The sequence below is a fragment of the Neophocaena asiaeorientalis genome, unplaced genomic scaffold, assembly GCF_003031525.2.
Source record: "Neophocaena asiaeorientalis asiaeorientalis breed wild unplaced genomic scaffold, Neophocaena_asiaeorientalis_V1.1 scaffold357, whole genome shotgun sequence".
NCBI lineage: Eukaryota > Metazoa > Chordata > Mammalia > Artiodactyla > Phocoenidae > Neophocaena > Neophocaena asiaeorientalis.
Window position 1 is genome coordinate 2,484,156 of NW_020173270.1, and position 27,924 is coordinate 2,512,079.

At 48.2% G+C, this 27,924-nt stretch overlaps 1 protein-coding gene across 1 annotated transcript in view; it reads right to left on the bottom strand.

Annotated features, from left to right (window-relative positions):
* ARHGEF18 (Rho/Rac guanine nucleotide exchange factor 18) overlaps positions 1-27,924 on the bottom strand; it is a 91,571-nt gene that overhangs the window by 19,668 nt on the left and 43,979 nt on the right. The window contains exons 11-15 of the mRNA XM_024745767.1: positions 4,370-4,508; positions 2,744-2,856; positions 2,445-2,585; positions 866-1,116; positions 2-127 (exon numbers count right to left, since the gene is read on the bottom strand). Coding sequence (XP_024601535.1) covers positions 2-127; positions 866-1,116; positions 2,445-2,585; positions 2,744-2,856; positions 4,370-4,508 — 770 coding nt within the window. The remainder of the gene's footprint in view (position 1; positions 128-865; positions 1,117-2,444; positions 2,586-2,743; positions 2,857-4,369; positions 4,509-27,924) is intronic.

Below are 27,924 nucleotides of genomic sequence, written 5' to 3' on the forward strand. Positions count from 1 at the left end.
CCTTGATCAAGTTCTGAAATTTCTTGTTTTGCTGCAACAGCAACTTGTAGTGACTGACGGCTTCGTTGTGGCCGCTACAGAAGACGCCGTATTTTTCTTTCATTCTCTCCCCGTTTTCACCTGAAAACTGAAGAGAGGCCGTGGAGGCGTTACCAGAAGGAAACACAAAAACCACCAGGGAACGTTTTCACCTCATTCGCCTGACTCTGCTAAAACGCAGATTGACTTGACTTGGGATTTCACTTTCTTGTCTGGCTCGCTGGCACCCAAACAGAGAAATGCTTCAGTACGTGGTGTCTCGGCACAAGGTACCGAGAGGGAAAAGGAGAAAACGTCTACACGTCACAGGTGCTTGTAAAACATCCCGAAATCCGAGAAGGAAAAAGAAATTTAAGTGGAAGAATGTTAGAAAAATTCAAAAGCGAATGGCGTCTTCTTCTCATGAATCCTTGGGATGCTCCAGGCACTCCAAGGGCAGACGAGGGGTCCTGCGTCCCGTCCCCTCTGTCAATCTTGGTCTTGGCCCAGAAGTCCACTCAGAAGTCAGCTCAGGGTCAACGGCCCTACCATGGATGGCTCTGGTCCAAAAACCAAACAGCCGTCGAGACCAAAAAAAATGAAAGCCAGCCAACCAACCAAACAAAAGCCCAGAACACCCACTGGATAGTGTCTAGACCAGTGCGTTCGCCGTTTAGGTCTCTGTGTTTCTAGGCTGGTGGCAGGACGCGTGGCTGTTAAGGGGCCGGGACTGAAGTCCTCGGGGGCTGGGGCTCCCAGTAAGTGGGGGGCATGTTCTTTCTGCATTGGAAGGAAAGAGATGGGGCAGGGGCTGGTCCAGGCCCTGAGCCGCCCTGGCCGCGCCCACCTGCTGTACCAGGAGGTCCCCGATCTTCTGGACGATGTAGTTGCGGTCACTGCCCTCCTCCAGGGACTCCTGACGGCGCTCCTTCAGCCGAGAAAGGAAGTGGCCGTGCACCTCCAGCAGGTCGTCTGCGCCCGGGAAGAGGAGGCTGACGGCCTTGGGGCTGAACTGCAGCTCCTCCCGCAGGGCCCTGGAGTAGACCTTCAGCATGATCTTGAGCGTCCGCACGTGGTGGGCCTCCGTCTGCATCAGCTCTGCAGGGACAGGGATGCGGGACTTAGTGGTGTGGGGCCAACACCCCGGCTCGGTTCTCCCTTGTCCTGCGATGGGCCAGGCCGCTTCTCAGGTTTCCGCGAAGCCCTCGCCCTGGTGGTCTCACAGCCCAGGGGCCAGGCTTCCTGTCCTCCCTGACCCAGCAGTGCTGGGGGCCCAGCTTAAGGGGACAGCGAGGGGTGGAAGGATATCAGGAAAGAGAGGACCCGATGTGCGCTGGGACCTCAAATGCACAGGAGGGGTTCCTGCCTAATATTAACCGAAGATGTTTCTAGGTTCTTTGAAACAAGAAGACTGTTCTGACCAACACCCCTCCCTGGGATGTGAAACCTGCATGTCAGAGACCTGCCCCAGACTATAACTGATGGGAAAAGTGGAGCTCCAGGGAGGATTTTAATTCACTGTTAAAGGCAAAGAAAGATTCGATTTTGTGATGGAGCTCCTCTGCCGTTTAAGTCAAGGCCTTGAAGTTGCTAGAGATGAAACAGAAGTCAGTGGCGCTGGCGGGGGCCAGGGTCGCCAGCCACAGGGCTGGAAGGACTCTGTACTTGCCCAGCAGCGGAGACAGCATGACACAGGGCTGCCCAGAGGGAAGCGACGGACTGCACTGCCCCCCCGCCCCCTCTAGGCAGGACTCCTGGCTGGGCTCAGGCTCTCCTCTCCACCCACACCCCAACCTGCTCTGGCCCTGGCAGGGAGCTCAGTGTGCAAAACATGGAAGGCAGTTGAGTGTCCACTGGTGAGTGGACACCACTGAGCAGTGCTGGGGGCCTGGAGGGACCCAAGGGGGGCACCCAGCCCAGGGATGGGCGGTGCCTGGGAGATGTGGTTTCCATGGTGACTGCAACATCCCATCTAAGGACAGCGGCTGCCCACGGCCAGGTTTTCCAACAGCCGGTGGGAAGGGGCGCCCACCCCGGAGCAGCGCTACAGTCACATGCAGAGAGGGACCTGCCTCCAAAACCTCCACCACGCCCGGGCCTGTCTGTGGTCACCAGGGATGGCTGGGATGGGCCCAGGAGGTCTTCTCTCCCGGGGTCACCAGCAAAGTAAGGACGAGTCAGGACTGGGCATTCGGCCATTCCTGTCCTTGGGGACTGGTTCTCACAAAGCCCCGTCTGGCCACCTCCTTCCCGGCCCGGAAGGCAGGGCTACCCTGGGGCAGTAGGTGGAGTGGGCCACACGGTCTCAGGGAGGGTCAGCAGTGGAGCCCTGGCTCCCAGATGGAATTAATAAATTAAAAAAAAAAATCAAAAAGAAGAGGGAGGAGGGGTAGGAAGTGAAGGGCTGGCGTGGCAGGCCTCCTTACCATAGAGCACATCCTGCCTTTTCACCACCTCCCTCTTCTGTTTCTTCACATATGCGGGGTCCACGGAGAGGCTCCAGGACTCAGCCTCGAACTCGTGGGCATCTGCTTCGATCTCACGCCTCAGCGAGGCAGTGTAGGGGTCTGAGGGAAGGATAGGAGGCCGCTGCTCAGGGGCCCGGGGCCTTGGCAGGCTTGGGGCTGCCCCTGCCCGTGCCGCCTGGACGCCCGGATGTGGGTCCCGGCGCCTCCCAGTGAATGGAGACCACCTGACACCCGAGAAAGAATCGAGGTGACGGTACCTTCTATAAAGATGGAGTCAGCGTTCAAAGATGTAAGTGAAAGAGAGTCATCGGCTGCCTGCTTGAACTTCAGAGACACTGTGTCGGTTTCATCCATCTCTCCTGTGACTGGTCTAAATGGAAATCATAAAACCACTCATTTAAAAAAACTGCATTACACACACACACACACACACACACATTCTACAAAGGCAACTCACGTTATTACTCAATCCGATTAGATACTATTTGAGAACTTTCTGGCTATCAACGTAAGCCTTAACTCACAGATCATTCTGAAAATTAGGAGACTATCTGTCAATGTGACATCAGGTCTTCCATCAAAACTGCCTGTTTTGGGGGGAGTACAGTTGATGTACAATGTTATATTAGTTACAGGTGTATAACATAGTGACTCACAATTTTTAAAGGTTAGACTCCATTTACACTTATTAAAAAACACTGGCGATATTCCCTGTGTTGTATGATATACCCGTGTAGTTTATCTATTTTATTTTTTTAAATAAATTTATTTATTTAATTTATTTGTTTTTGGCTGCGTTGAGTCTGTTGCTGCGCACGGGCTTTCTCTAGTTGTGGCGAGCAGGGGCTACTCTTCGTTGCAGTGCTTGGGCTTCTCACTGTGGTGGCTTCTCTGTTGCGAAGCACGGGCTCTAGACATGAGGGCTTCAGTAGTTGTGGCACGCGGGCTCAGCAGTTGTGGCTCATGGGCTCTAGAGCGCAGGCTCAGTAGTTGCGGCACACGGGCTCAGTTGCTCCACAGCATGAGGGATCTTCCCGGACCAGGGCTTGAACCCATGTCCCCTGCACTGGCAGGCAGATTCTTAACCACTGTGCCACCAGGGAATCCCTATCTATTTTATACATAGTAGTTTGTGCCTCTTAATCCCCTGCCGCTATCTTGCCCCTCTCCCCTTCCCTCTCCTCACTGGCAACCACTATTTGTTCCCTATATCTGCCATCAAAACTAAATTTAATCTAATGTTCAAGTACATTCTAAGGGCGCATTCATTATATGCTTCCTTTCCTGGCCACCGGAGCCCTCAGGAACCCCTGGAATTCTTTCTGGCCAGAGTAGGGTGGACACAGCCTCATTGCCACTTGAGATTGGAGGGAGAATCCTTTCTAGAGGAAAAAGAAAATCAGCTCCTTTCCCCACCGACTCATCCAAGGATCACTGCAGTGACATTTTTTTTTTTCTTTTTTACATGAGGTTTTCTACCTGAACGCTGTTGAATGCAATATTACAAGAACCACCTCAAAGTCCTAGGAAAATCGGATTAAGCCATGAATAACAGGACACAAACTTCGCAGCAACCTCAGTGGACTTCCAGCCTCGTCTGGAGGACACAGAGGAGCCCTGTCCAAGGGTCCTTCAAGAGCAGGAAGCAAACTGGCTCCAAATGGCCGAGGACCCCCAGAACACATCATTTTTGAAAAAGGAAAAGGAGTGAATCTCCAAAGCAGGTGTTAACAGCAATCTTGCCGCTTGGTGGGGCTCTCCCCAACACACCCCCCACCCCCGCCACCGAGGGTCTTCTTCCGGAGAGGCTACCCTCGGGGTCCCTGAGGAACGCCACCTCTGCTCCCTCCCTTCGCCAGCCCCTGAGGGGCTACCCGACTCACCCAAGTCTCGTCCCCGTTCCCGCCGGGCTGGGTACTGGCTGTGGACCCCCCTTCTGCGAGACCGTCATGCCGACATTCCTGGCCAGGCCCGGGCTGCCATCGGACAGGAGGGTGGCCCTCGGGTGCTCCTTCAGGGATGCTGCGACGGAGGCAAAGACAGAGTTGGTGCTGAGGAAGTGGGCAGGGTAGCGGAGGTGGCCCGTCCGGAGGCCCCGCTCCGACTGGGGCCGCAGCACGGACAGAATCTTGGAGGTCAGCAGCTCGTTATCCAGAAAGACGTTCTCGCTCCACTTCCTGGGAAAAGAGCTGTAGAACGAGAGCTCGGGGCGGCCGTGGAGCGAGCTGGCCCCGTCGCTGCTCTTGGAGTGTGCGTTCCCCATGGTCACGCTGGGGGCGCAGAGACCCGGCCAGGCTTTGCCGTTTTTATAGCCCCGGGGGTGATCCTTCTAGAAATGGAAAGCTGCTTCTCGTACTGTATTGGCTGAAGCCTCGGGTATGGATGGCAGGAAGTTGGTCCCCGCTGTGACCGTTTAGTGTGGAAATCGCACAGTATTTTCTCCTCAGGTAAAAAAGGAACAACAGACAACTCCTCCACCCTGTACCCCTCCATCTTGGTAGGGGGTAAAAAGCAAAGAGCGGTTTACATCCACCGCAAAGAGTCTTAAGATCACGGATTGGGAGCTTGTGCCGACATCACACACATCTCAGATTGTAATTAATCTGAGACCGGCTGTCAGGATGATTCTGAGATGCTGAGACCATGGGGTCTCTGGTGTTTGGCCGCACGCGCCACTGTTCCTAATTGCTCTGATAGAATTTGACTCCCAAGGTTGATGAGAGGCCCTGATCCTATATTATAAGGTGATCATAAACCAACCTAACACACAACAGGAGCCCCGAAGGGTTGTCTGCCCTCATCTGCTAGTTAAGAGTTGGGATATTACTGTTGATGCCAACTACCTCCAGTAGATCATATACTTGAATATGTTCTTCCCATATGTTATATGTTAATTCATTCGATCCTCTCAATAAATATCAAGGTATGCAATCTTATCTTCACCTTGATAAATAAGGACAGTGAGAATTAAGATATGTATAATGTCCAGTGCCACTTATATTTGATAAATGAAAGCCCATGACATCACTCACAGGACTACCTGATTCAAATCTGCAATTTTTTTCATACTCGGTACTAGCAAGAATTTGTATGTTCTATTAAGGTCATAATCTACAGACAAGTATTCATCTATTATAATTATACTTGAAGTACATGACTGTACTGGATTTTGGACACATACAACCAAACACATACATACACACACATAACAAAAACAAACAACAACAAAAACAGAAATCTAGCATCAGATTGGATATTGAATAGAAAGGATGTTGAACACAAGTAAGAGACAAAGAGTCAAATTATTTTAAAAAATAATATGATATTAGAATAAGTGTTTAAAGAACGTAAATGTAATTTTTACCTTTTTAAATTAAAAAATATGTATTGAAAAGAAAAAAAAGAGTTGGAATGTTCAGAGGTATTGTACCCACTGATCCTTCCCCATCGATGGAAAGATGCAGCTCTTTGAAAGCCAGGCTGTCATTAATGAAGCTGTTTTTTTTTTTTCCCTCCTCCTATTTGACAAGTTGACCATTTAAGTCGAGCCTAGTTGCGACGGGCCGCTTGGCTAATTTATTTATTCTCAGGGTGAAAGCCACATCTGAAAGCTTTGCTCTAAGACAAACAGCAACCTTGAAAAGAAATCTGGAGACGTCCCTGGTGGTCCAGTGGTTAAGACTCCGCGCTCCCAATGCAGAGGACATGGGTTCCATCCCTGGTCAGGGAACTAAGATCCCGCATGCTGAGCAGCATGGCCAAAAAAAAAAAAAAAAAAAAAAAAAAAAAAAAAAAAAAAAGAAGAAATCTGTCCAGTGGCCTTCCTGACCCAGCTCCTGAGTCCCCGATGCACCCACCCACCAGTTTCTCTATGTCACACAAGGAAAGTAGTTGGGATTCTGGTTCTGAGCATCACAGAGACTATGTGATGCCATTTGGTCAGTGCCCTGAAACATCCTGACGTCATGATCATAAATAGCTAACAACGGCTATTATCATAGTAGACAAAGGTGACAAGGCTGTTCGTTCACATACCAACACTCGTTTGCAACGGTGAAAACCATAAATCGAGGCCTCCACGGTCCAGGGCAGGCACTTCCTGGCATTTCTACGCCCAGTGAACTCCACCCAGGCAATTATGATCTGGAGGTACAAATATGGGACAAATGCTAAAATGAAGACTTTGCCCGGCATCCTGGCGCGGCTGACAGATTGTTCCTGTGATCCGAGGTCCTGCCTGAAGTCGGATGGATTCTGCTTTAATCAAACAGCCCACGGGAGGAAAAGTCACCCTAAACACCCTCTAAGAATCACTGGTTCCAGAGAATTTTTCGAAAATGATCGGTAATGCTAAATCTACGAGAAATGGAATTAGATCTTCCTTGGGTGATTAAGACACTTTGAGGTTTTCATGTCTTGAGGGTCATGATTAGGGGCCCCAGGTACAATTGGACTCAAAAGGGTACAAGGGGTAAAATTCCAGCTAAAAGAATGATGAACTAAACGTATGATATAATTTACTTATTCTGATCACTGTCTGCCTCCCCAGTAGAATAGAGGACAGTGCCTCCCACAAAACAGGTGCCAAGAAATCACTGTTTCACGGGATTTTATTTAGCCATAAAAAGGAACGAAATCCTGACACTTGCTACAACATGCACAAAATGTGAGGACATGGTGCTCCGTGAGAGAAGTCAGACACAAAAAAGACAGATACCCTCGGATTCCACTTCTAGGAGGTCCCAAAAGGAGTCAGGTTCATAGAGAGAAAAATTAGAATGGGGGGTTCCCAGGGGCTGAGGAAGGGGAATGGGGAGTTTTGTTTAACATGGACAGAGTATCAATTGGGGAAAATGAAGAGAGTTTTGAAGCTGGATGGTGGTAGTGGTTGCCCAACACTGTGAATGTACTTAATGCCACTGGATTGTACTCTGGTTAAACTGGTCAGTTTTATGTTTATGTCTATTTTACCGTTTTTTTTTTTTTTTTTGCTGAATCAAAACCCCACATGTGTTTAGTTATTTATTTTTGGCTGTGTTGGGTCTTCATTCCTGTGCGAGGGCTTTCTCTAGTTGTGGCAAGCGGGGGCCGCTCTTCATCGCGGTGCTCGGGCCTCTCACTATCGCGGCCTCTCTTGTTGAGGAGCACAGGCTCTAGACGCGCAGGCTCAGTAGTTGTGGCTCACGGGCCCAGTTGCCCCGCGGCATGTGGGATCCTCCCAGACCAGGGCTCGAACCCGTGTCCCCTGCACTAGCAGGCAGATTCTCAACCACTGCACCACCAGGGAAGCCCTACCACCGTTTTTTAAAAAAGAAATCATTGTTTATTTAGGGTGATGGAATAGTCCTGCCTCTTGACTGTGGTACTGGTTCCTCACATCTACACCTGGAAAACATTTCATAGATATATACACTCCCCTTTCCCTCACAAGAGTGCAGGTAACAATGAGCAAAACCCAAATAGGGTCTGTCCCTGAGCTGATAACATTGTATCAATGTCTTGGTTTTGCCACTGGACTATGGTTACGTGAGATGTCAGGAGTGGGGGATGCCTGGTGGAGGGTACACAGGAAGTCTAGTTTTACAACTTCTTGTAAGTCTTGAACCACTCCGGAATAAAAAGTTACAGTCAATTCTTGTTATTCGTGGTAGGGACTGAATTAGCTAATACGGAACCACGGCTCCTATGGGAGCTTCTGGCTGCACTTTTGCCAACCATTCATCCTGTAACCTTGTTTTTATGTGTGTTTCTATTGAAAAACGCGTTAGTTAACATATACTGTTGATTCACTGACATTGAACGTGTGTCTGAACGAAGCTGGTCTAACACAGATTTTCTCTGTAAGGCCCACAGTAGCCTTCTTGCGCTTAAGACCACTAGACAGCACTTCAGCGCTATGCTTGGGGGCCCCTTTGCCAAATCACCAACAAAAAGCTCCCCTCCCCACCAAAATAAAGGGCAAAACATGTGGCACCAAATACACTGCAAAAAGGACACGTGTTTGCAGTATGAACTGAAGCAAGAATGCAGGGCACGGCCTGTTCAACCTCAGCTGGGAACGTGCGCCTTAGTGATTCACATTTTTCACCGCAAGTGTCTCTGCACGTGACTGTGAAAACACCCCACAAGTACTGATTGGAGGGTTACAAATACATTTTAGCCAGTAGGTGAACTTGCAGAGACAGAATCCTGTATCCATACAATGGAATAGCGCTCATCTAAAGAAGAAATGAGATGCTGAAACACGCTCCCTTATAACTCAGTTAAGGCTGCTCAGCGGGTAAACTCCTGTGAAGGAGGGCTGCCTTTCTGCAGGAGAACAAGCCCAGTGATTTGTAGGTTTCACACCCAGTATGATTTAGTCATGCTGCGCCTGGCTCTGAGACAGACAGGAATCTGTATTTATCCTGCTCTCGTGTTCTCCTAAACCAGACAGCCATGGTGGGGCAGACAGTGGGTGGGGGGTCGCTGGGATCTGTGCTGTGCTGTGCGCACAGCCATCGAACCCAATTCGGAGCTTAATTAGCACCGTCTGCCCACCGCTGAGAGGTGCCATCGATCGGCATGCTCCTGGCCCGCTGCGGCAACCGGTCCACCACAGAGGGGACCCAGAGGAGAGCCAGGAATGACAATGAGAAGTGAACGGTGAAAATGGAAAAAGTTCTTGGCCCAGAGGAAAAAACACACCCGTTCTCAGCTACAGACAGCAGCCTGTTCTCATGATATATATATATTTTTTAAACCTGTTTTGCCTCGGTTTCTTGAAGAGTGGTCTCTGTGAGCAAATCAGATGACTAAGCTGGTGTGACAGCTACAATGATCCCACTTTGGGATTTTACTTGGACAACAGACCCCACGCCACAAAGTTCAGGTTAATAGGGGCTAATTTCTAGCGTACTTAGGCTCCCGAGTGACCTGCAGTCTATAAATCCTCTGATACACAAGCACGACCCCATCAGCCCTTGGGGGAACCTAAGGACCCACGAGGGAAGTCCATGAACAAGACTTGATAGTTAAGAACCTGTTGAAAGTCATTTTTCAAGGAAACTCATTATGACATATCAAGTGACCATCTTAATTGGGCTTAAACTGTCCTTTATAATCTAGAAGCATACTGGCTTCTAGAAACACCAACTTCCAAGCAAGAATTTTATATTCTAACCAACAAGGACCTACTGCATAGCACAGGGAACTATACTCAATATCTTATAATAACCAGTAATGGAAAAAAAATCTGAAAAAGAACATATAGATATATATACGTATAACTGAATCACTTTGCTATACACCTGAGACTAACACAACACTGTCAATCAACTGTACTTCAATTTTAAAAAAAAGAATTCTATATTCTAAATGGCAGATTCCTCCTGCTGCTCGATGGGAAAGTAACTGGAAACATCTTTGGGAGGCAGCTGGGCCCGGGCTCAGAGGTCCCTGCAGTTTTCTGCAAAAGGCCACGCAGGGGACTTCCCTGGCGGTCCAGTGCTCCCAATGCAGGCGGCCTGGGTTCGATCCCTGGTTGGGGAACTAGATACTGCGTGCCACAACTAAAGATCCCGCATGCCACAACTAAGAAGTCCGCATGCCGCAACTAAGACCCGGAGCAGCCAGAATAAACAAACAAACAAATAAATAAATATTAAAAACAAAAAAACAAACGAAAAAACCATCAGCCGCCCGGCAGTTTCAAAGGCTTGGCTTCGAAACAGCTGCCCCTTTTCTCATATTTGGTGAGGTCCTAGGCCCCCCTCCCTGCCCCCATTCTTTGTGTCTTCGAAGACTTTTCTCTCAGGCTGCGAGTGCCACCTGTCTCTGGAGAGTTCTAGCAAGCACGGGCTGCGGGCGAGTGTTCGAGAGACAATTAAGAAAATCTGATACCAAATGAAGTTTTCAGTTCACAGTTCCCAGCTTGGCAGCCACCTGGGAATAGACTAAATCAATGCCAAGACAACTCATTGATTTCTCTGCCCTGCTTCAGTTGGATGTTACAAAAGCAAGACAGCATAAAAAAGAAAAAAAAAGAAAAATACAGGAGGGGGAAAAAAAAAAACCCCAAACCCCAAACCTTAACCCCATGCCTCAGAGGACAAAGAGAGAAAAAAAAAAAAAAGAAGAAAAGAAAAAAAAAAGGCATATTGGGGCTTAGAAGTGTGAGCCAGAAAGAATACTCTTTGTGAACCTGAAATTAAAAAAATACACAAGCCCCCCGCCCACTCCCAAATTACGTCAAACCCAGCAAACACCACTTAAAAAAAAGAATTGTGGGATCTTCCTGACTGTGTGCGCAGAAGACTTAAAAATCACAAAACAGTATAAAAGTAGAAATAACCTGTACTGCTACCACCCACAGTTAATTGCTTCTGGAATGAAGATTTATACGTTGAGAACTAATGTTTAATAATGAGTGATCTAGAGATCTGTGTTGAAAAATCCCTCATGTATAGCAAAAGGATAATATGGTAGCAAATATATATTTTTGGCGTAAATATCATGCAGGACATGTGGGTTATACCATCAAGCGATATGCTTGCAAATCACTATTCTACAAAATAGTTTGTATTATTCTATGGATAATTCCAGAAGTTAATGCAGAAAGAACCAATGGCCACGTCTGTGGGCATAAAAATGAACCTCAACCTAAACTTCATGCTTTTCACAAACAAGAATTCAAAATGGACCACAGATTTAAACAGAAAATGTAGAACTATAAGACTTTTCAGAGCTAACATAGGAGAAAATCTTCAGGAAATGGGGCTTGGATGGGTGAAAGAGTTCTTTGCTATGACACCAGAAGCCTGATCCACAAAAGAAAAATATATCTTTAAATTGACTTCGTCGTAATTAAAAACATTTGCTTGTGGAAGATCTGTTAAAAGGATGAAAAGATAGGCTACAGAGTGGGAGGAAATATTTTGCAAACACCTATCTGATGAAAGACTAGCATTTAGAATGTATGACGTGCTCTCAAAATCCAACAGTAAAAATACAAATAACCCATTCAGAAAATGAGCATAAGAGATGAAGACTACATTTCACCGAATAAGATATACATATGGTAAAAAAGCATGTGAAATGATGTTCAACATCATTTAGGCATCAGAGAAATGCAAAACCACCGTGAGCCGTCACTACCAGAACGGCTAAAATAAAAAACGGTGATGATGCTAAATGCTGGTGAGGATGTGGAGAAACTGGATCACTCATACATTGCTGGTGGGAATGTAAAAGGGTGCAGCCGCTCTGGAAAACAGTTGGGTGGTTTGTAAAGAAAACTAAACAACTGCATTCTTGTGTATTTATCTCAGAGAAATGCAAAACTCAGGTCCAGACAAAAACCTTTACATGACTGTTCGCAGCTGCTTTGAGGCCAAAACAGGAAACAACACAGATGTCCTTCACTGAGTAAATGGTCAGACAGACTGCGGTCCACCCATGCCACAGAATACTACTCGGCAAGGAAAAGGAACTGTTGATAACACACAGCAACCTGGGTAGATCTCACGGGCGTTATACTGAGATAAAAGACAACCTCAAAAGGTCACCATATGATTCCATTTATGTAACATTCCTTTTTTTCTTGGCTGCACCGAGTGGCTTGCGGGATCTTAGTTCCCCGACCAGGGATCAAATCCAGGTCCCCAGCAAGGGAAGTGCAGAGTCCTAACCACTGGACCACCAGGGAATTCCCTATGTAGCATTCTTTATTTATTTATTTTTTTTGGTACGCGGGCCTCTCACTGTTGTGGCCTCTCCCGTCGTGGAGCACAGGCTCCGGATGTGCAGGCTCAGTGGCCATGGCTCACAGCACTAGCCGCTCCACAGCATGTGGGACCTTCCTGGACCGGGGCACAAACCCGTGTCCCCTGCAGCTGCAGGCGGACTCTCAACCACTGTGCCACCAGTGAAGCCCTGTAGCATTCTTGAAATGACAAAATTATAGAGATAGAGAAAAGATTTGTGGTTGCTGGAGTTATCAGTGGATGGGGCGGGGTGGGTGCATGAAGAGTGGGTGAGAATATAATGCAGAAGTTCAAGGGCAATCTGTGGTGATGGAACAGTCCTGGATCTTGAGGGAAGTGGTGGCTGTGGGAATCTACACATGTAATAAAATGGCATTGGACCAGACTCACATATTGTCCAGATAACAATTTCCTCGTTTTGACATCCTATTATATTGTAGTTACAAAGAAGTAACCAGTGGGGGAAACTGCGTGAGGGGTACACATGACCTCTCTGTACCACCTTTGCAATTTCCTGTGAATTTGTAATGATTTCAAAAGAAAAAGTGTGAAACAAACAAAAGCATCACCACCAACAACAAAAAAAGAAAGAACACTCATGCCCAAAGTCGTAAACAGCTCTGGCTGCCATAATAAAATAACAGATTGGGTGGCTTAAACAATAGAAATTTATGTCTTACAGTCCTGGAGGCTGGGAAGTCCAAGACTAAGGTGCCAGTAGTTTCGGCCTTTGCTGAGGGCTTCAGATGGCCACCTTCTTGCTGGGTCCTTACATGGTAGAGAGAGTGCGAACAAGCTATCTAAGGTTTTTTCTTATAAGGGCACTAATCCCATCATGGGGGCCCCAACCTCATGACCTCATCTACTCCAATCACCTTGCAAAAGCCCCACCTCCTATTACCATCACGCTGGGGGGTTAGGGATGCAACATGGGAATTTGGGGGGAACACAATTCAGACCAGAACACAGTGAATAAAGCCGTGTTTCCTGCGAACTCATTTAATTCCAGAGCTTCTCTTATCACTCACTGGACACCTCAGCAGAAAGAACAAGCAGACTTCCTCTTTCTTCTCTCCCTTCATCTCTTAGAGGGAAGGCCAAAGGGCACAGCCTCTTAAGCAGAATTCCTGCAGAAGGTGATGGACACTCAACCGAGACCTCAGAGAGCAGTTCTGATGGTCAAGGAGGAGGGTCTGGGAATAGTGCTTTATAAGAAAGCACGCTTGGAGACATTCAGAGAGGGTTACAATGAAAACGAGAAATGCCCGACGACCTCATGGCGAGTCACCATAATTTGGGAGAAGAGACTGTGAGAGTATAAAAAGTAATGAGAGGGACTTCCCTGGTGGTCCAGCGGGGAGGACTTGGTGCTTCCACTGCAGGGGGCATGGGCTTGATGCCTGGTTGGGGAACTAAGATCCCACAAGCTTCGCAGTGTGGCCAAAAAAAAAAAAAAAAGAGCCACCCAACAGGATGTGGGGCTGCTCCACTGAGAGTGGCCAAACGCAAGACTTTGTCCTGGCTGGAAACCTGGGGACTTCATGCAGAAGCCTCTGCCAGGGGCCACCATGTAAAAGAGAAATGCACAAAGGTGTGGATGGTAAGAAATTATACCTGGCTCAGAGAGCTGCCAGACGGCCCTAGGCCAGTCATCCCTGCCTGTCCCTGACCTCATGGGAGAATCTGCCCTTATTGAGTAAATCCCCAACATCACCGCAAGGCATAGAAAAAATTCACTTTGGGGACTTCCCTGGTGGCGCAGTGGTTAAGAATCTGCCTGCCAATGCAGGGGACACGGATTCAAGCCCTGGTCTGGGAAGTTCCCACATGCCGTGGAGCAACTAAGCCTGTGCACCATAACTACTGAGCCTGTGCTCTAGAGCCCACGAGCCACAACTACTGAGCCCGCGAGCCACAACTATTGCGCCCACGCGCCACAACTACTGAAGTCCGCACACCTAGAGCCTGTGCTCCGCAACAAGAGAAGCCACCATAATGAGAAGCCTGTACTCTGCAACGAAGAGTAGCCCCTGCTCGCCGCAACTAGAGAAAGCCTGCATGCAGCAACGAAGACCCAACGCAGCCAAAAATAAATTTAAAAAAATAAATAAATAAATTTTTTAAAAAAAAAAATTTACTTTGTTATTAGCATGAATGCTAAATACAGTCAGCCCTCGGTATCCGGAGGGGATTGGTTCCAGGGCCTCTAAGGATGCCAAAATTCCAAACCCCAGGATGCTCAAGTCCCTCACATGAAATGGAAAAGTATCAATACAGTTGACCCTTGAACAACACGGGTTTGAACTGTGCAGGTCCACTTACAGCGGATTTTTTTTTCCCACTAAATATGTGCTATAGTTCTATACAATCTGTGGTTGGTTGAATCTGAGGATGTGGAACCACAGATATAAAGGGCCAACTATAAAGTTCTACTCAGATTTTCGACTGCACAGAGGGTCAGCGCCCCTACCCCCCACCCCCGCACTGTTCAGGGGTCAGCTGAATCTGCATAGAACCTATGCACACCCTCAGGTATACTTTAAATCATCTCAAGGTTACTTATCATACCTAATACAATGTAAATGCTAGGTAAATAGTTGGCTGTGAGCGCAGCAAATTCAAGTTTTGCTTTCTGGAAGTTTCTGGAGTATTTTTGATCCTTGGTTGGCTGAATCAAGGATGTGGAACCTGTGGATATGGGGGGGCGCAACTGTACCTTGTCTGCTTAGCTAAGAAACTGTGCCCAACTCACCGTCTGCCTGTGTCTAGAGAAAAGGGAACTGCGTGATCTTTTATGCGTGTGTATCTTGCTGAAAATTAATCTGAGTAAAAGATTTTTGGAAAGCTCAGGGCTGAAATGACATTTCGCTGGGTACACCCGACGTTTGTGAATGTTACGTTACTGAACGGGGCCTGCAACTTAGGAAGCATATGTACCTTAAAATTAAAACAAAAACAATAACAAAAATGAATGGCCAAGGAGCTTCCTCTCTCTGAAATGGGTTGGTTGGCAGATAACCTGGAGGTTCATCACCTGAATGGCATTTTCCTTTTCTCCAATGATATCAATGAATATGTTGGTACCAAAATGCAGTAATGTTTTATAATGAGTAGATGCCTACCTATTGTGATTATAGATAATTCCTCCTTTGTTTGGTTTTGTGTTAAGAGTTTACTTTTGAGAAGAAGAAAAGAGGTGTTTATTTCAAAGACCTGATATCTGAGATTAAAGGGGGAAGGGGAGGCGTCTTAAAAATTTGGAAAATGAACCCAGACAAAACTATAATTCAAAAAGATACATGCACCCCAATGTTCGTAGCAGCACTGTTCACAATAGCCAAGACATGGAAGCAACCAATATGTCCACTGACAGAGGAATGGATAAAGAAGATGTGGTACACATACACAGGAACATGATTTGATGAAGAATCATGAGGAGTAAGGAAAGGGGGCAGGATCTGAAGGAGGAGGATGAGGGGCTGCCATGGAAGACCACCAAGTTCAGATTTTCAAAGGCTGGTTATTAGAATTGGACGATGCTTAACTGCAAAGGATGACAACATCAGGGAAGTAGCTCAAAAGTGAAATCCGCTAAGCGCAATGTGGGCTCCTGGGCTGGACCGTGGCACAGAAAACCTGGTGAAACCTGAATAAAGTACAGAGTTTTTAGTCAACAGTAATGTGAACATCGGGGGAAACTATGTGGCGGGGGTGGGGGTATAAGGAAACTCCGTACTCTCTTTGCAAGTTTTTTATAAACTGAAAACTATTCTCAAATGAAAGTTTCCTTTTTTTAAAAAAAAGTTAAGTTCGGGAGGAACTGAGCCTTGTTAAAAACAAAAGAATAACATTTGAAAAGGTATGTGTGTGCGGGTGCTCCGAGTTATGTTTCAAAAGGGCAGGAGTGGGCCAGGCCCCTCTTGGGCCAGAGGGAGGGAAGTGACAAATAATCGAAAATATTTAGGGACACCCGTGTTTGTAGCAGCATTAATAGCCAAAAGGTAGAAGCAACTCAAATGTCCATGGATGGATGAATGGATGGATAAACAAAATGTGGTCCTTTCGTAACACTGGAATATTATTCAGCCCTAAAAAGGAAGGAGATTCTGACACCTGCTACAACATGGATGAACCTTGAGGACATTATCCTCAGTGAAATAAGTCAGACACAAAAGCACAAATACTGTGTGATTCCACTCATGTAAGGTCCCTAAATGAGTCACATCCACAGAGACCGGAAGTAAATGGTGAGTGTCAGGGGCTGAGGGTGGGGTATGAGGAGTCAGTGTTTCATGGGGACAGCGTTTCAGTTTGGGAAGATGAGAAAGTTCTGGAGATGGACGGTGGGGATGCTTGCAGAACAATGTGAATGTGCTTAATGCCACCGGGCTGTGCACTTACGATGGTTAAGATGATAAAGCTTTTGCACAGCAAAGGAAACCATAAAGAAAACGAAAAGACAGCCTACGAAGTGCGAGAAAATATTTGCAAATGATGCGACTGATAAGGGCTTAATTTCCAAAATATACAAACAGCTCACACAATTCAATAACAAAAACCCCCAAAAAACCCAATCAAAAAATGGGCAGAAGACCAAAATAAACATTTCTCCAAAGACATACAGATGGTCAACAGGCACATGGAAAGATGCTCAACATTGCTCATTATTAGCGAAATGCAAATCAAAACTACAGTGGGGTACCACCTCACACAGTTCAGAATAGCCATCATTAAAAAGTCTACAAATAATGCTGGAGAGGGTGTACAGAAAAGGGAACCTTCTTACACTGTTGGTGGGAATGTAAATTGGTGCAGCCACTATGGAAAACAGTGTGGAGGTTCCTCAAAAAACTAAAAACAGAGTTGTCCTATGGTCCAACAATTACAGTCCTGGGCATACACACAGACAAAACTATAATTTGAAAATACACATGCGCCCCTAGGTTGATAGCAGCACTATTCACAATAGCCAAGACATGGAAACAACCTAAATGTACATCGACAGATGAATGGATAAAGAAGATGTGGTATACATATACAGACTATTTCTCAGTCATTTAAAAATAATGAAATAATGCCATTTGCAGCAACATGGATGGACCTAGAGATTATCATACTAAGTGAAGTAAGTCAGACAGAGAAAGACAAACACCATGTGATATCACTTACATGTGGAATCTAAAATATGACACAAATGACTCCCCCCCATTTTTTTGGGCCACACTGCGTGGCTTGTGGGATATCAGTTCAGGGATTGAACCCAGGCCACAGCAGTGAAAGCCTGGGATCCTAGCCACTAGGCCACCAGGGGACTCCCTAAAACGAGACTGTTTAACCATGGTTTCCTTCTGTCTCCTCTGTTGGTGAGATGGCACTTGGACCAAGAAGGATCAGAGAAAACACGTTGAGAATGGCGTCGAAGCTCAGTGCAGGACGAGGGACATGTAGCTGACCTCAACTCCTCAGTACCTGGCACATGGCTGTCCAGGGACACAGATGGCACCAACTAAAGTCGCCAGATCGGACAACATTTGCGTCAGACACAGAGACAGTTGGCTGAGCCTGTGTGGAGTGCCTTTGGGGAGCCGGGGAGCACAGAGTGACAGAAAACAACAGAAGGGCAAAGTGATCCTGATTGGAAAAGAGGAAGGAAGTTAATCGTACAAACTCGATGTTAATCTCTGGCAAAAAATGGCTTATGGGCTGTGGGGATGGGAAATAGGCCGTGAATTCTGGGTTTCCCGTTTCCTGGAACAAATCAAGACTAAACTCTGAGAGATGTGCTTTGCAGCCCTACAGGAGAGTAGACAGAGTGAAGGTGTTTACAGCCACTACAGCAAATGGGTCGCTAATCCTCGTGGCTCTGGGCACAGTGGGGAGACAGAGTGGATACGGGCCCCTGGGCTATCAGCTAGGTGCTGGCTGAATCCCTGATGACATCCTTGTAAATTCCAGGGGGTATTAAGAACTGATGAGTGCAGGTTGGGCGACTTTAAAATTTACTGGGCATCCACACTCAAGCTTGTTACGTAGAAAGAGGGTCTCTAGTGGAATGCCAAAGGGCTCTGTCCTTGGTCTTGCCTGAGATGAGACCATAGGAGGCTCGCTTATCAAATTCACAGATGACATGGAGCAGAGAAGCTGCCCCAGATTTTGTTTGGAAATAAAGACAGAGAGATGAATTAACACAAAGGTTTTTTTTGGGGGGGGGTCGCCCCACGTGGCATGCGGGATCCCCGACCGCTGATGGAACCTGGGCCCCCTGCGGTAGAAGTGCTGAGTCCTGACCGCTGGACCGCCAGGGAGTTCCCAAACACAAAACCATCTTGATAGGCTACTATGGAGGAAATATCAAGAGATTCAGCAAAGATCAGGGGCATGGGAGGTTCCCACCTGTAGCAGCAGCACAGGTGAGAAAACCAAAGGGGTTTTTGGTGCCTGCAGGCAGGCTCAATAAACCAACAGTGTGGTGCATACAGGGCTGGGTCATCTTAGGTCACAGCAGTATCAGTGCGATAACCAGAGCTAGGAGGGCCAAACTGCTGGCCGGCCAAGCCTGCCCTGGAGTTTATCTAGGGCCTGGGCCAAGTTCAGTGAGTTCATTGGCTGGAAGCGGCACCTAGAAAGCTGTGTTCTAATAAGTACCATGGAGGGTCGGATGTAGGCGGACTGAGGCCCCCATCAGGGCCAACTCGGGCTGAGAGGGGTATGCCCTGGAGAGTTTATAGAACTACCTAGGGGTCCCAGCCGTGACTTGAGAGGAAGGGGCCGAAGGATGGGGGTGATGCTTGGAGGAAAGGAAGTCCAGGATGGCGGTCCCCATGAACGGCTGGCTCATGGGCGGGTGTGGAAGTGGGCTCTCCTGGGGGGTCCCCTATGTAACAGGTGACGTTAACGCAGACGAGGGATTTCTAGTTTTCCATAATAATTAAATAGCAACCGCCTGGGATTTCACAAACCAGACAGAACCACTGCTCCTGTTTTAGCACATTCCTTTCCATTCTTATTTCTGTTCATTTCAATGAGGTCACACGGTTGCCAACCATCAACCATTTCTGACCTACAAAAATGACTATTTCCCACGGTTTGACCTAATACATGGGTGAGCTCCTGCCCAAACTTAATTTTACATCCTGCCTTTCTGCTTAAGATGTGTCATAAACATTCTGCCAGCCTGTCAAATATATTGTGTAAAGCCTTTACAACAGCTTTCTTATGGAAATCTTTTGCAATGGCTGTAAAATCACTTATTAAACACGACCATTCCTCGAATGTCGTGTTCTTGGGGTATTTCCAACGTTTCCCGTGGTTGTAAATTAAACTGTGATGGACATCTGCGTGACATACTTCATCAGCAATGGATACTCTCCTGGGATAAATTCTTAGCAGCTGGGTCCCCCACCCCTCGTTTCCACAGTCCATCTTCCCCTACCATAGCACAGACTGTCTGGAAGCTTCCTGAGAGCAGGCCACTGTCTGGTCGACCACTCTATCCCCAGCTGCTGGGGAGCTTAGTGGGTCGCACTCTGCAAGCAGGGTCGAGGGTCTGGATTCTCAGATACTTTAGATCCACTCAAAAGAGCTCTTCTGGCGGCAGGGGGAAGGGATAAATTGGGAGATTGGGATTGACATAGACGCACTACTATATATAAAATAGATAACTAATAAGGACCTACTGTATAGCACAGGGAACTCTACTCAGTACTCTGTAATGACCCATGTGGGAAAACAATCTAAAAAAGAGTGGATATAGGTATATGTATAACACAATGCTGTAAATCAACTCTACTCCAAAAAAAAAAAAAAAAAGAGCTCTGCTGAGCACCGTGGTGAGCTGGGAGCACGTGACCTCCCCCCACCAGGGAACTTGGACGTGACACACTTCCCAGGAGAGGTGGCTTCCCCTCCGTCCACACTCATTCTCTCCCTGCATTGTCCCCGGGGCTCCTACCCCGCACTCTCCGGGAGCCTCCTCCCCTCTGTGCAGGGCCCTCCCTCTGTGCCAGCGGGACAAGTCCTGGCCGTTGAGCCACGGCTGTGACCTCCTTGGCTGACTGCCCATCCAGACTTGCCACCCCGGTCCCTCCCCACCTGCTGCCTGTGCAGCTTCCCACACACCTGATCAGCGTCCCCATGGCTTCGGTATAAAGTCCTAACTCCCTGGCCTGCTTGTGCCGGACTCTCCAGGGTTCAGGCCCCTCCCAGGCCTCACCTCTTGCCACCAATTGCACCCTGTACCCCAACTGTGCTGTCATGCAGCACTGGGGCGCCCTGGAGGCCCTGGCCCAGGTGCCCCTTTGCTCGGCCAGCTTTGGGGCCAGGTCAGAGTCCCTCTGGGTTGCCCTGCCCTGCTCCCCACCCCCGTGGTCCAGGCCTTCCAGTGCGCTTCCGTTACCTGCCCCCCATCCCCCTACACACACTGCTTTCATCTCATTGCCTCAGGCCCCATCAAACCTTGACCTCGTCAGGGTGAGGGGCCGGTGTCACTCATCTCTGAGTGACATCACCGGCCATCTCTGTGCGCATGGCACAGGTACACAGGAAGACCTGGTCCCTGCCAGGAAGGTCAAGGGCAGACACCCAAGGGTGAGGCCTGCAGGGGTCGGGTGCGAGCCCGTCCTTCGCTATTTCACTTTAAAGACAACTTGTCATCTTTCCACTTAAGAAACAAAAAAATCTCCACGGAACAGACTGGGCTCTGCTGGAACGTGGGGGAACGAAATGAGGGTCTGTCAACGCTCACGGCTCCTCTCTTGATGAACTCCCTGTCCACCGCGCCCCCCACCCCAGGTGCACTTTCTCACCCCCAGAACTGTCGTTTACTGAGCCAGCATCACCCCGACAGGACCTGTCCCGTCCTGTGCGCCCTGAAAGTTGACCTCCCCCTGCCCAAGCCCACTCTTCTCCTGGGGTCTCCGTGGCCCTCTTGCTACCCTGGCTGACTTCATGAGGACAGCTCTCCTCCTCTGCACGGTGCCCAGAGACATTCCCACCCTTGGGAACTGGGCAGACACAACTGCCCTTGGCCCCAGAGGGTGGGCTTTCCTAGCAGAGTTTATTTATTTTTATTTTTATCTATTTATTTATTTAGGCCACACTGTGTGGCTTGTGGGATCTTAGTTCCCCGACCAGGGATCGACCCCGGGCCTTTGGCAGTGAAAGCTCAGAGTCCTAACCACTGGACCGCCAGGGAATTCCCTCCTGGCAGGTTTTAAAGTTCTGTGTCTGCAAGCAGGCCAGACGGAACCCCACTACCCGACTGGAAGCGGGGAGATGGGCCAGGTGGCCTCTAGCTTGTCAGGGGAAAGATGAGGGCGGGGCCGTGAGTGGTCTCATCTCTAACCGCCCAGATCAGGACCCAGTCTCCCTTGGGCTCCTCCAGCCCCAGAATCCTGAGAGACGCAGAAGGCTCTTCAGAACCTTTCCACACTGCGAGGTGACCTCTGATTAAAAAGTTCTGATGGCACACTAAGGAAAAACTCAGATGCGTGGGGAGAAACCACACCCCTCCATGAAAACTGTTCGAAGCTGCTTTTTCTTCCAGGACATCTAAGAGTCAGGGACACTTCACGGCACAAAATATACGCTAACTGGAACTATTCATGTGAGACCTTTATCCCGGCAGAAATGGGCCAATCAGTCCCCATGATACGTCAAGCAGTCTAGCATAATTTCGGTGACAAGATGTGTAGAAAAATATTACTCTGATTTTGCATAAGGGAAAAAATGAGGTTGGCATGGGACAGTCAGGCAGAGAGCTAGATTTTAGTGCCCAAATCACTAGATGTCAATTAAGTAGCTGGTGTACTGCCCAGGAGTGAATTCTTAGTGAGTGTTCTTTTTTTAAAAATAAATTTATTTATTTATTTATTATTTATTTTTGGCTGCATTGGGTCTTCGCTGCTGCGTGCGGCTTTCTCTAGCTGCGGTGAGCAGGGGCCTCTCCTCACCGCAGTGCATGGGCCTCTCACTGCGGTGGCCTCTCCCGCTGCAGAGCTTGGGCTCCAGCCGCACGGGCCTCAGTAGCTGTGGCCTGAGGGCTGTAGAGCGCAGGCTCAGTAGTGGCGCACGGGCCCAGCCACTCTGCGGCATGTGGGATCTTCCCGGACCAGGGCTCGAACCCATGTCCCCCACACTGGCAGGCGGACTCCCAACCACTGCACCACCAGGGAAGCCCTTAGCGAGCGTTCTTAATAAACCTTAACCTCAAAGGTTTTTTTGGGGAGGAGGGGGCGGGTGGGCACTGGCTTAATTAGTCCATCGATAAATAAGGCACATCTCTGATTAATATCTAATGCCAAGATGGTGTTTTTTAAAATTATTCTTCTTTAATAAAGGTAAGAACTAACTGAGGCGAACTGCTAGTGGTGAGTCGTCTGAGGGGCAAAAAAAAAAAAAGAACAAAGCGGAACATTCTTGGGCATAAACCCAGCCAGCTGCATGTTATGGTCCTGAAGAACAAATGTGGTACAAACTCTTCACCTGCAAAGAGTCCTGGCTGATAAGAAACGGCCCTTATGAAACACTAGTAAGGGCTCATGAAAAAATGTCACCTATGTCACTGTTACCTGAATTTGATCCCTCAATTATTAGTACAGGAGTGAACTTAAAAATTTTTTTAAAGGAAAAATTAAAAGAAAAGGAAAATTGGCCAATATTCTTGCCATCGTTTACAAATGTCACTGTGCCCCGATCTTTATTTGCCTGGGTGTATACGATGACAGTTGTCATCACGGTGAATATACCAACGTTCCACGTTTTGCATGCTGCTATGGTCTTTGTAAGTATTGCTTTAATCATTTCCCTGTTGTCAGATGTATGCATTCCAATCACACACACACACACACACACACACCTCAAAGGGACAGAATTGCGGAGGCAAAGGTTAGAAATGCTTTATGATTTTAGATATGCATCATCAAACTGCTTTTTCAAATGATTGTACCGACAAGGACAACCGTGCAGGAAAACAGGGGTAAAGAAAGAAAATCCTGGGAGGTGATACAACAAAATGAAAATTAACTGTAGCTGCAAGGGATTTTGGGTGTTTTCCCCCATTTTTCTATTTTCCAAATTTTCTGCAATGGTCATATGACATTTATAATTAAAACAAAAAAAGTTAACGCTAGGAAGCTGGGTGCAGGGTATATGGGAAGTCTCTGCACCATCTTTTTTCTTTTTGGCTGTGCCACGTGGCTTACAGGATCCTAGTTCCCTGACCAGGGATCGAACCTGGGTCCCAGCAGTGAAAGCATCAAGTCCCAACCACTGGACTGCCAGGGAATACCTGCATGATCTCTTTTTTTTTAACCCTTCATAAATCTAAAATTATTTCAAAGGATTCAGCAGTTGGATGGCTGGAGGTTTCTTTAAATTTCTGATTAAATGGAAATTAGAGAGCAGAGTCTCTACCATAGGTCTGGTTTCAAGAAACGTGACAAATTTCCATCGGTGGAAAGGCTGTTGGATCTACACCAAAAGACAGGCAAATAAAAGTACATTTATCTACTTTAAGCTAACTACTGAAGGCATATGACTTTTAGAAATAAATGCTGGCCTTTTGTCATGAGTTGATCATCTCTGAGTGCTCACAGGCTGGAGGTGAGGCCTTGGGCTGGGCTCGGGCCTCCAGCGGGCAGCCACCTATCATGCCATGTATGGAGTTCAGAAAACCCGTACTGACAAGGTAAGGACCACCAGGGCAGGCTCTGCCCCAGATCTCCCGTGTGACTCATTCATGTCCCACACCTGTACACCCCAGCTGGCTGGTCCAGAGCATGGGGAAAAGCTGGGGTGGCTCCTTGAAATGAGGAGTCCTGAGTGAAAAGGGGCTTGGAGGAGCAAGGGTCAGGAGAGTAAGACATGGAGACAGATGCCTGTCCTGCAGCAGGCATGGCAGGGCCTCCAATTCAGGGCAAGGGTGTGCTCCCGAGACAGGCTGGGGATGAGGAGTTCCCTGTACAGTGGCTGGGGATCCCAGGCTGCAGATGCCTCTGGGGTGCAGGGGACAAACGTGGTTGGAGAGAAGACACACCTGCAGGGCAGAAGTGAAGGGGAAGGTCAAGGAGGCCCAATCTGGGAGGTTTCTGCACCCACTCGTGCACTGGTTACGTCTATAAAGTTGTTGCGAACACTGAGTTAGTGGTTACCGAGCCGTTGCTTCTAGGGCAAATCTGGGGTTAGATTCCAAGAGCCTCTGGTCATATTTTCATCAAGCCATTAATACAGAATCTTGTGTGATGTGTGTTTCTGTTGAAAGGCGACTTACTGAATATGTATCTCTGACTCATTAACACTGAACTCGTGGCCAACAGCTCTGTAACTCACAGAGCTCGTGGAACACACGTGTTTTCCCCAAGAGGGAGCGTTGCAGCCTCCCTGGGCTTAGGACACTAGACAGCGCTTCAGCCCTAGGCTTGGGGGCCATTTTCAAAACAGCGCAATTGCCAACAGAAAGCACAAGAATGCAGAAAATGTGGCGCTAAATACACCACAAAAAGGATGCTTGTTTACAGAACAAGCTGAGACGGCAGAAGGCGGGAAGGGGAAGGCGGGAAGGAGTGTGCAGTCCAGCCTCAGCCCGGAGCGCTGTTGAATGGCGGAGAAAGCTCTGTGAGCACTGACTTGGGGGGATTCCAGACAAACTTTAGCCAGCAGGCGAATTCGTGAATACAGAATCCACAGATAATGAGGAGGGTACTGCATTTTCATGTTTTACTTAGGAAACTCCACGCAGGTGGGGATCTCTGTGTTGTCGGTTATGGGCACAGGGCCTGGTGCAGGGTGGATGCCCAATAAATATTTGTTCGAGGGAGGGAGAGAGAGGCAGGCAAGTAAGGGAGATACCTGGTCTGAGGTTTAGAAGAGGAGAAACGAGGAGAAACAAAGTGGGGTGGAGGGGCAGTCGGGGAGGGGATGCCTTGTGCTCAACGGTTCTGTGGTGGGCCTTAGGGGGCCCCTGGGGGTTATACTTTATCCTTGAAACTGAAGCTACAGAAAGGTTTATGCATGAGGTTATTAGTTCAGATTTGCCTCTGGAAGCAGCGGATGCAACCGGGCAGCAGACTGGAAGGGGCCGAGGGTGGAGGGTGCCAGGACCACTGACCTGGGGGTGGGGGACAGGCAGGGCAGACTTGGGGCCGGGGGCGGGGGAGCAGTGGCGGGTTTGACCCAAGCTGCTTGGGAGGACTCGGGGTGATGGCAGGTGGCAGCTAGACACAGGAGTGGGGCACTCAGGAGACAGGTCTAGAAGAGGGATGGAGATTTGGGTAGAGGACGGTACCCGAAGCCAAGGAGTTTACGAGATTCCAGGGCTAGGGAGACTGCTTTGCAGAGCTGCCTGGGGACTGAATGGGACAAGACACAGAAATTACAGCCCTGAGGGGCCCTGCTTTGTTGCAGGTAGTACCGGAACAGGAAAGGGGGGTGAGGAGTAGTTCATCTCAGAATCACTGGTTCAAACTATTATTATTATTATCAACTGAAATCTCTAGGTTGTTTTCTCACAGGCTGTCATTCAGTCCTATTTTCCCATCCTATATTTCCATAGTTGCTTATTGAGACCAGTGGTTGATTCAGATCCCTGGGAGACATCTGGCAGCATCTGGACACATTTTTGATCATTACTACCAGGGGTTATGGGGGGTGCTCCTGACATCGAGTGGGTCACCACCAAGGATGCTGTTCAGCATCCCAACCACGGAGAATCAGCTGGCCCCCAATGTCCATGGCGCCCAGGCCAGGAAATGCCGAGTTAGATCCAGGCATGGGAATCGAAACATTCCTTGCCCCGAAGCCCACCTTGCTGGCTTCAGCTAACTATTTCAGTCGCTGAGATTTGGGGGCCCCGATTCTATGACACAGAGATGGAGGCCACCCCTCCAGCTTTGATAAGCAAACTTTCCACATCTTTGCTTTTCTAAATGACATGGTAAGGACTTCCCCGGTGGTCCAGTGGTAGAGAATCTGCCTTCCAATGCAGGGGACGTGGGGTCGATCCCTGGTCAGGGAACTAAAAGCCCGCATGCCGCAACAAAGACCAGACACAGCCAAAATAAATTAAAAAAAAAAATTACATGGTAAATGACTGGTGGACAGAGCAGAGGATGGAACCCGGGGGGCCATCTCCCTCTAATTAACTCACTAATTAACGCCGTTTGGGAACTTTCACCCAACTAGTTATAAGCCTGGCTAAATGGTGATTAGCTCAGAATTATCTTAACATCTCTGTGTGCTTCTCACTTCTGCCCCCAAGAATGATGTCCAGGACCCGATCTGACGCTTCCCATCTCCCCACGTTCCACCCCGTTTTCCTGGTCTACTGACTAGACGGTCACCTGCCAGAAGAGGAAATGAGGCTGATGTGATACCATTTCTTCCTAATGATTCATGCTGGCTTTCAGGCTCATGACTTCAGCTCTGATAACCTACTCTTCTGGGGGACAGGGGGATGACAGCGGGTTGGCTGGTCTCTAGTTGGGCGACTGCCCTGGGCCAATTCTTCTGCTTCCTTCCCAGGCCTGGGACCACACTTACCAGACACCAGTCTTCTGGTGGAATGCCTGGAGATGTCAGAGGTCATGGGTATCTAAGACTTGCTTTTAAGTTCTTACAACCCTCTGGTGTCAGATGCAATGAGTGTAGAGAAGTCTTACCATTTAGCGATTAAAAAACAATCTGATTCAGAAATGGGTACAACCCTCTGGTGTCAGATTCAATGAGTGTAGAGAAGTCTTACCATTTAACGATTAAAAAACAAACAATCTGATTCAGAAATGGGTAAAGGGCGTGAATAGACATTTCTCTAAAGAAGATACAGACATGGCCAATAAGCACGTGCAAAGATGCTCAACATCCTTACTGCTAGGAAAATGCAAATCAAAACCACGAGGGGCTTCCCTGGTGGCGCAGTGATTGAGAGTCCGCCTGCCGATGCAGGGGACGCGGGTTCGTGCCCCGGTACGGGAGGATCCCACATGCCGTGGAGCGGCTGGGCCCGTGAGCCATGGCTGCTGAGTCTGCGCGTCCGGAGCCTGTGCTCCACAACGGGAGAGGCCACAGCAGTGAGAGGCCCGTGTAACGCAAAAAATAAATAAATTAATTAATTAAAATGCCAACCCTGGGGAGGGTTCGGTTTTAAAAAAAAAAAAAACCACAATGAGATGCCACTTCAAACGCACTAGGATGGTACAATGGAAAGTAACAAGGGTTGGTGAGGATGTAGAGGAACTAGAATCCTCATGTGTTGACGGTGGTGCGGCTGCTATGGAAACGTGTGGCAGTTCCTCAGAAAAGTCAAACATAGAATTACCATATGATCCAACAATTCCACTTCTGGGTGTGGACCCGAAAGAACTGAAAGAAGAGACTCAAATAGATACTTGCACACCCATGTTCATAGCAGCATAATTCACAGTACTCAAAAGGTGGAAGCAACCCAAGTGTCCGTTGACAGATGAATGGATAAACAAAATGTGATATATCAGTAAAATGTAATATTATCCAGCCTTAAAAAGGAAGGAAATTCTCATACCTGCTACACCTGGGTGATGACATCATGCTCCGTGAAATGAGCCGGTCACAAAAGGACAAATACTGCATGATTTTATGTATACGAGGGACTCAGTGTCGTCAAATTCTTAGAGGCAGAAAGTAGAATGGTGGGGGACAGGGGCCTGGGGAGCCAGTGTTTAATG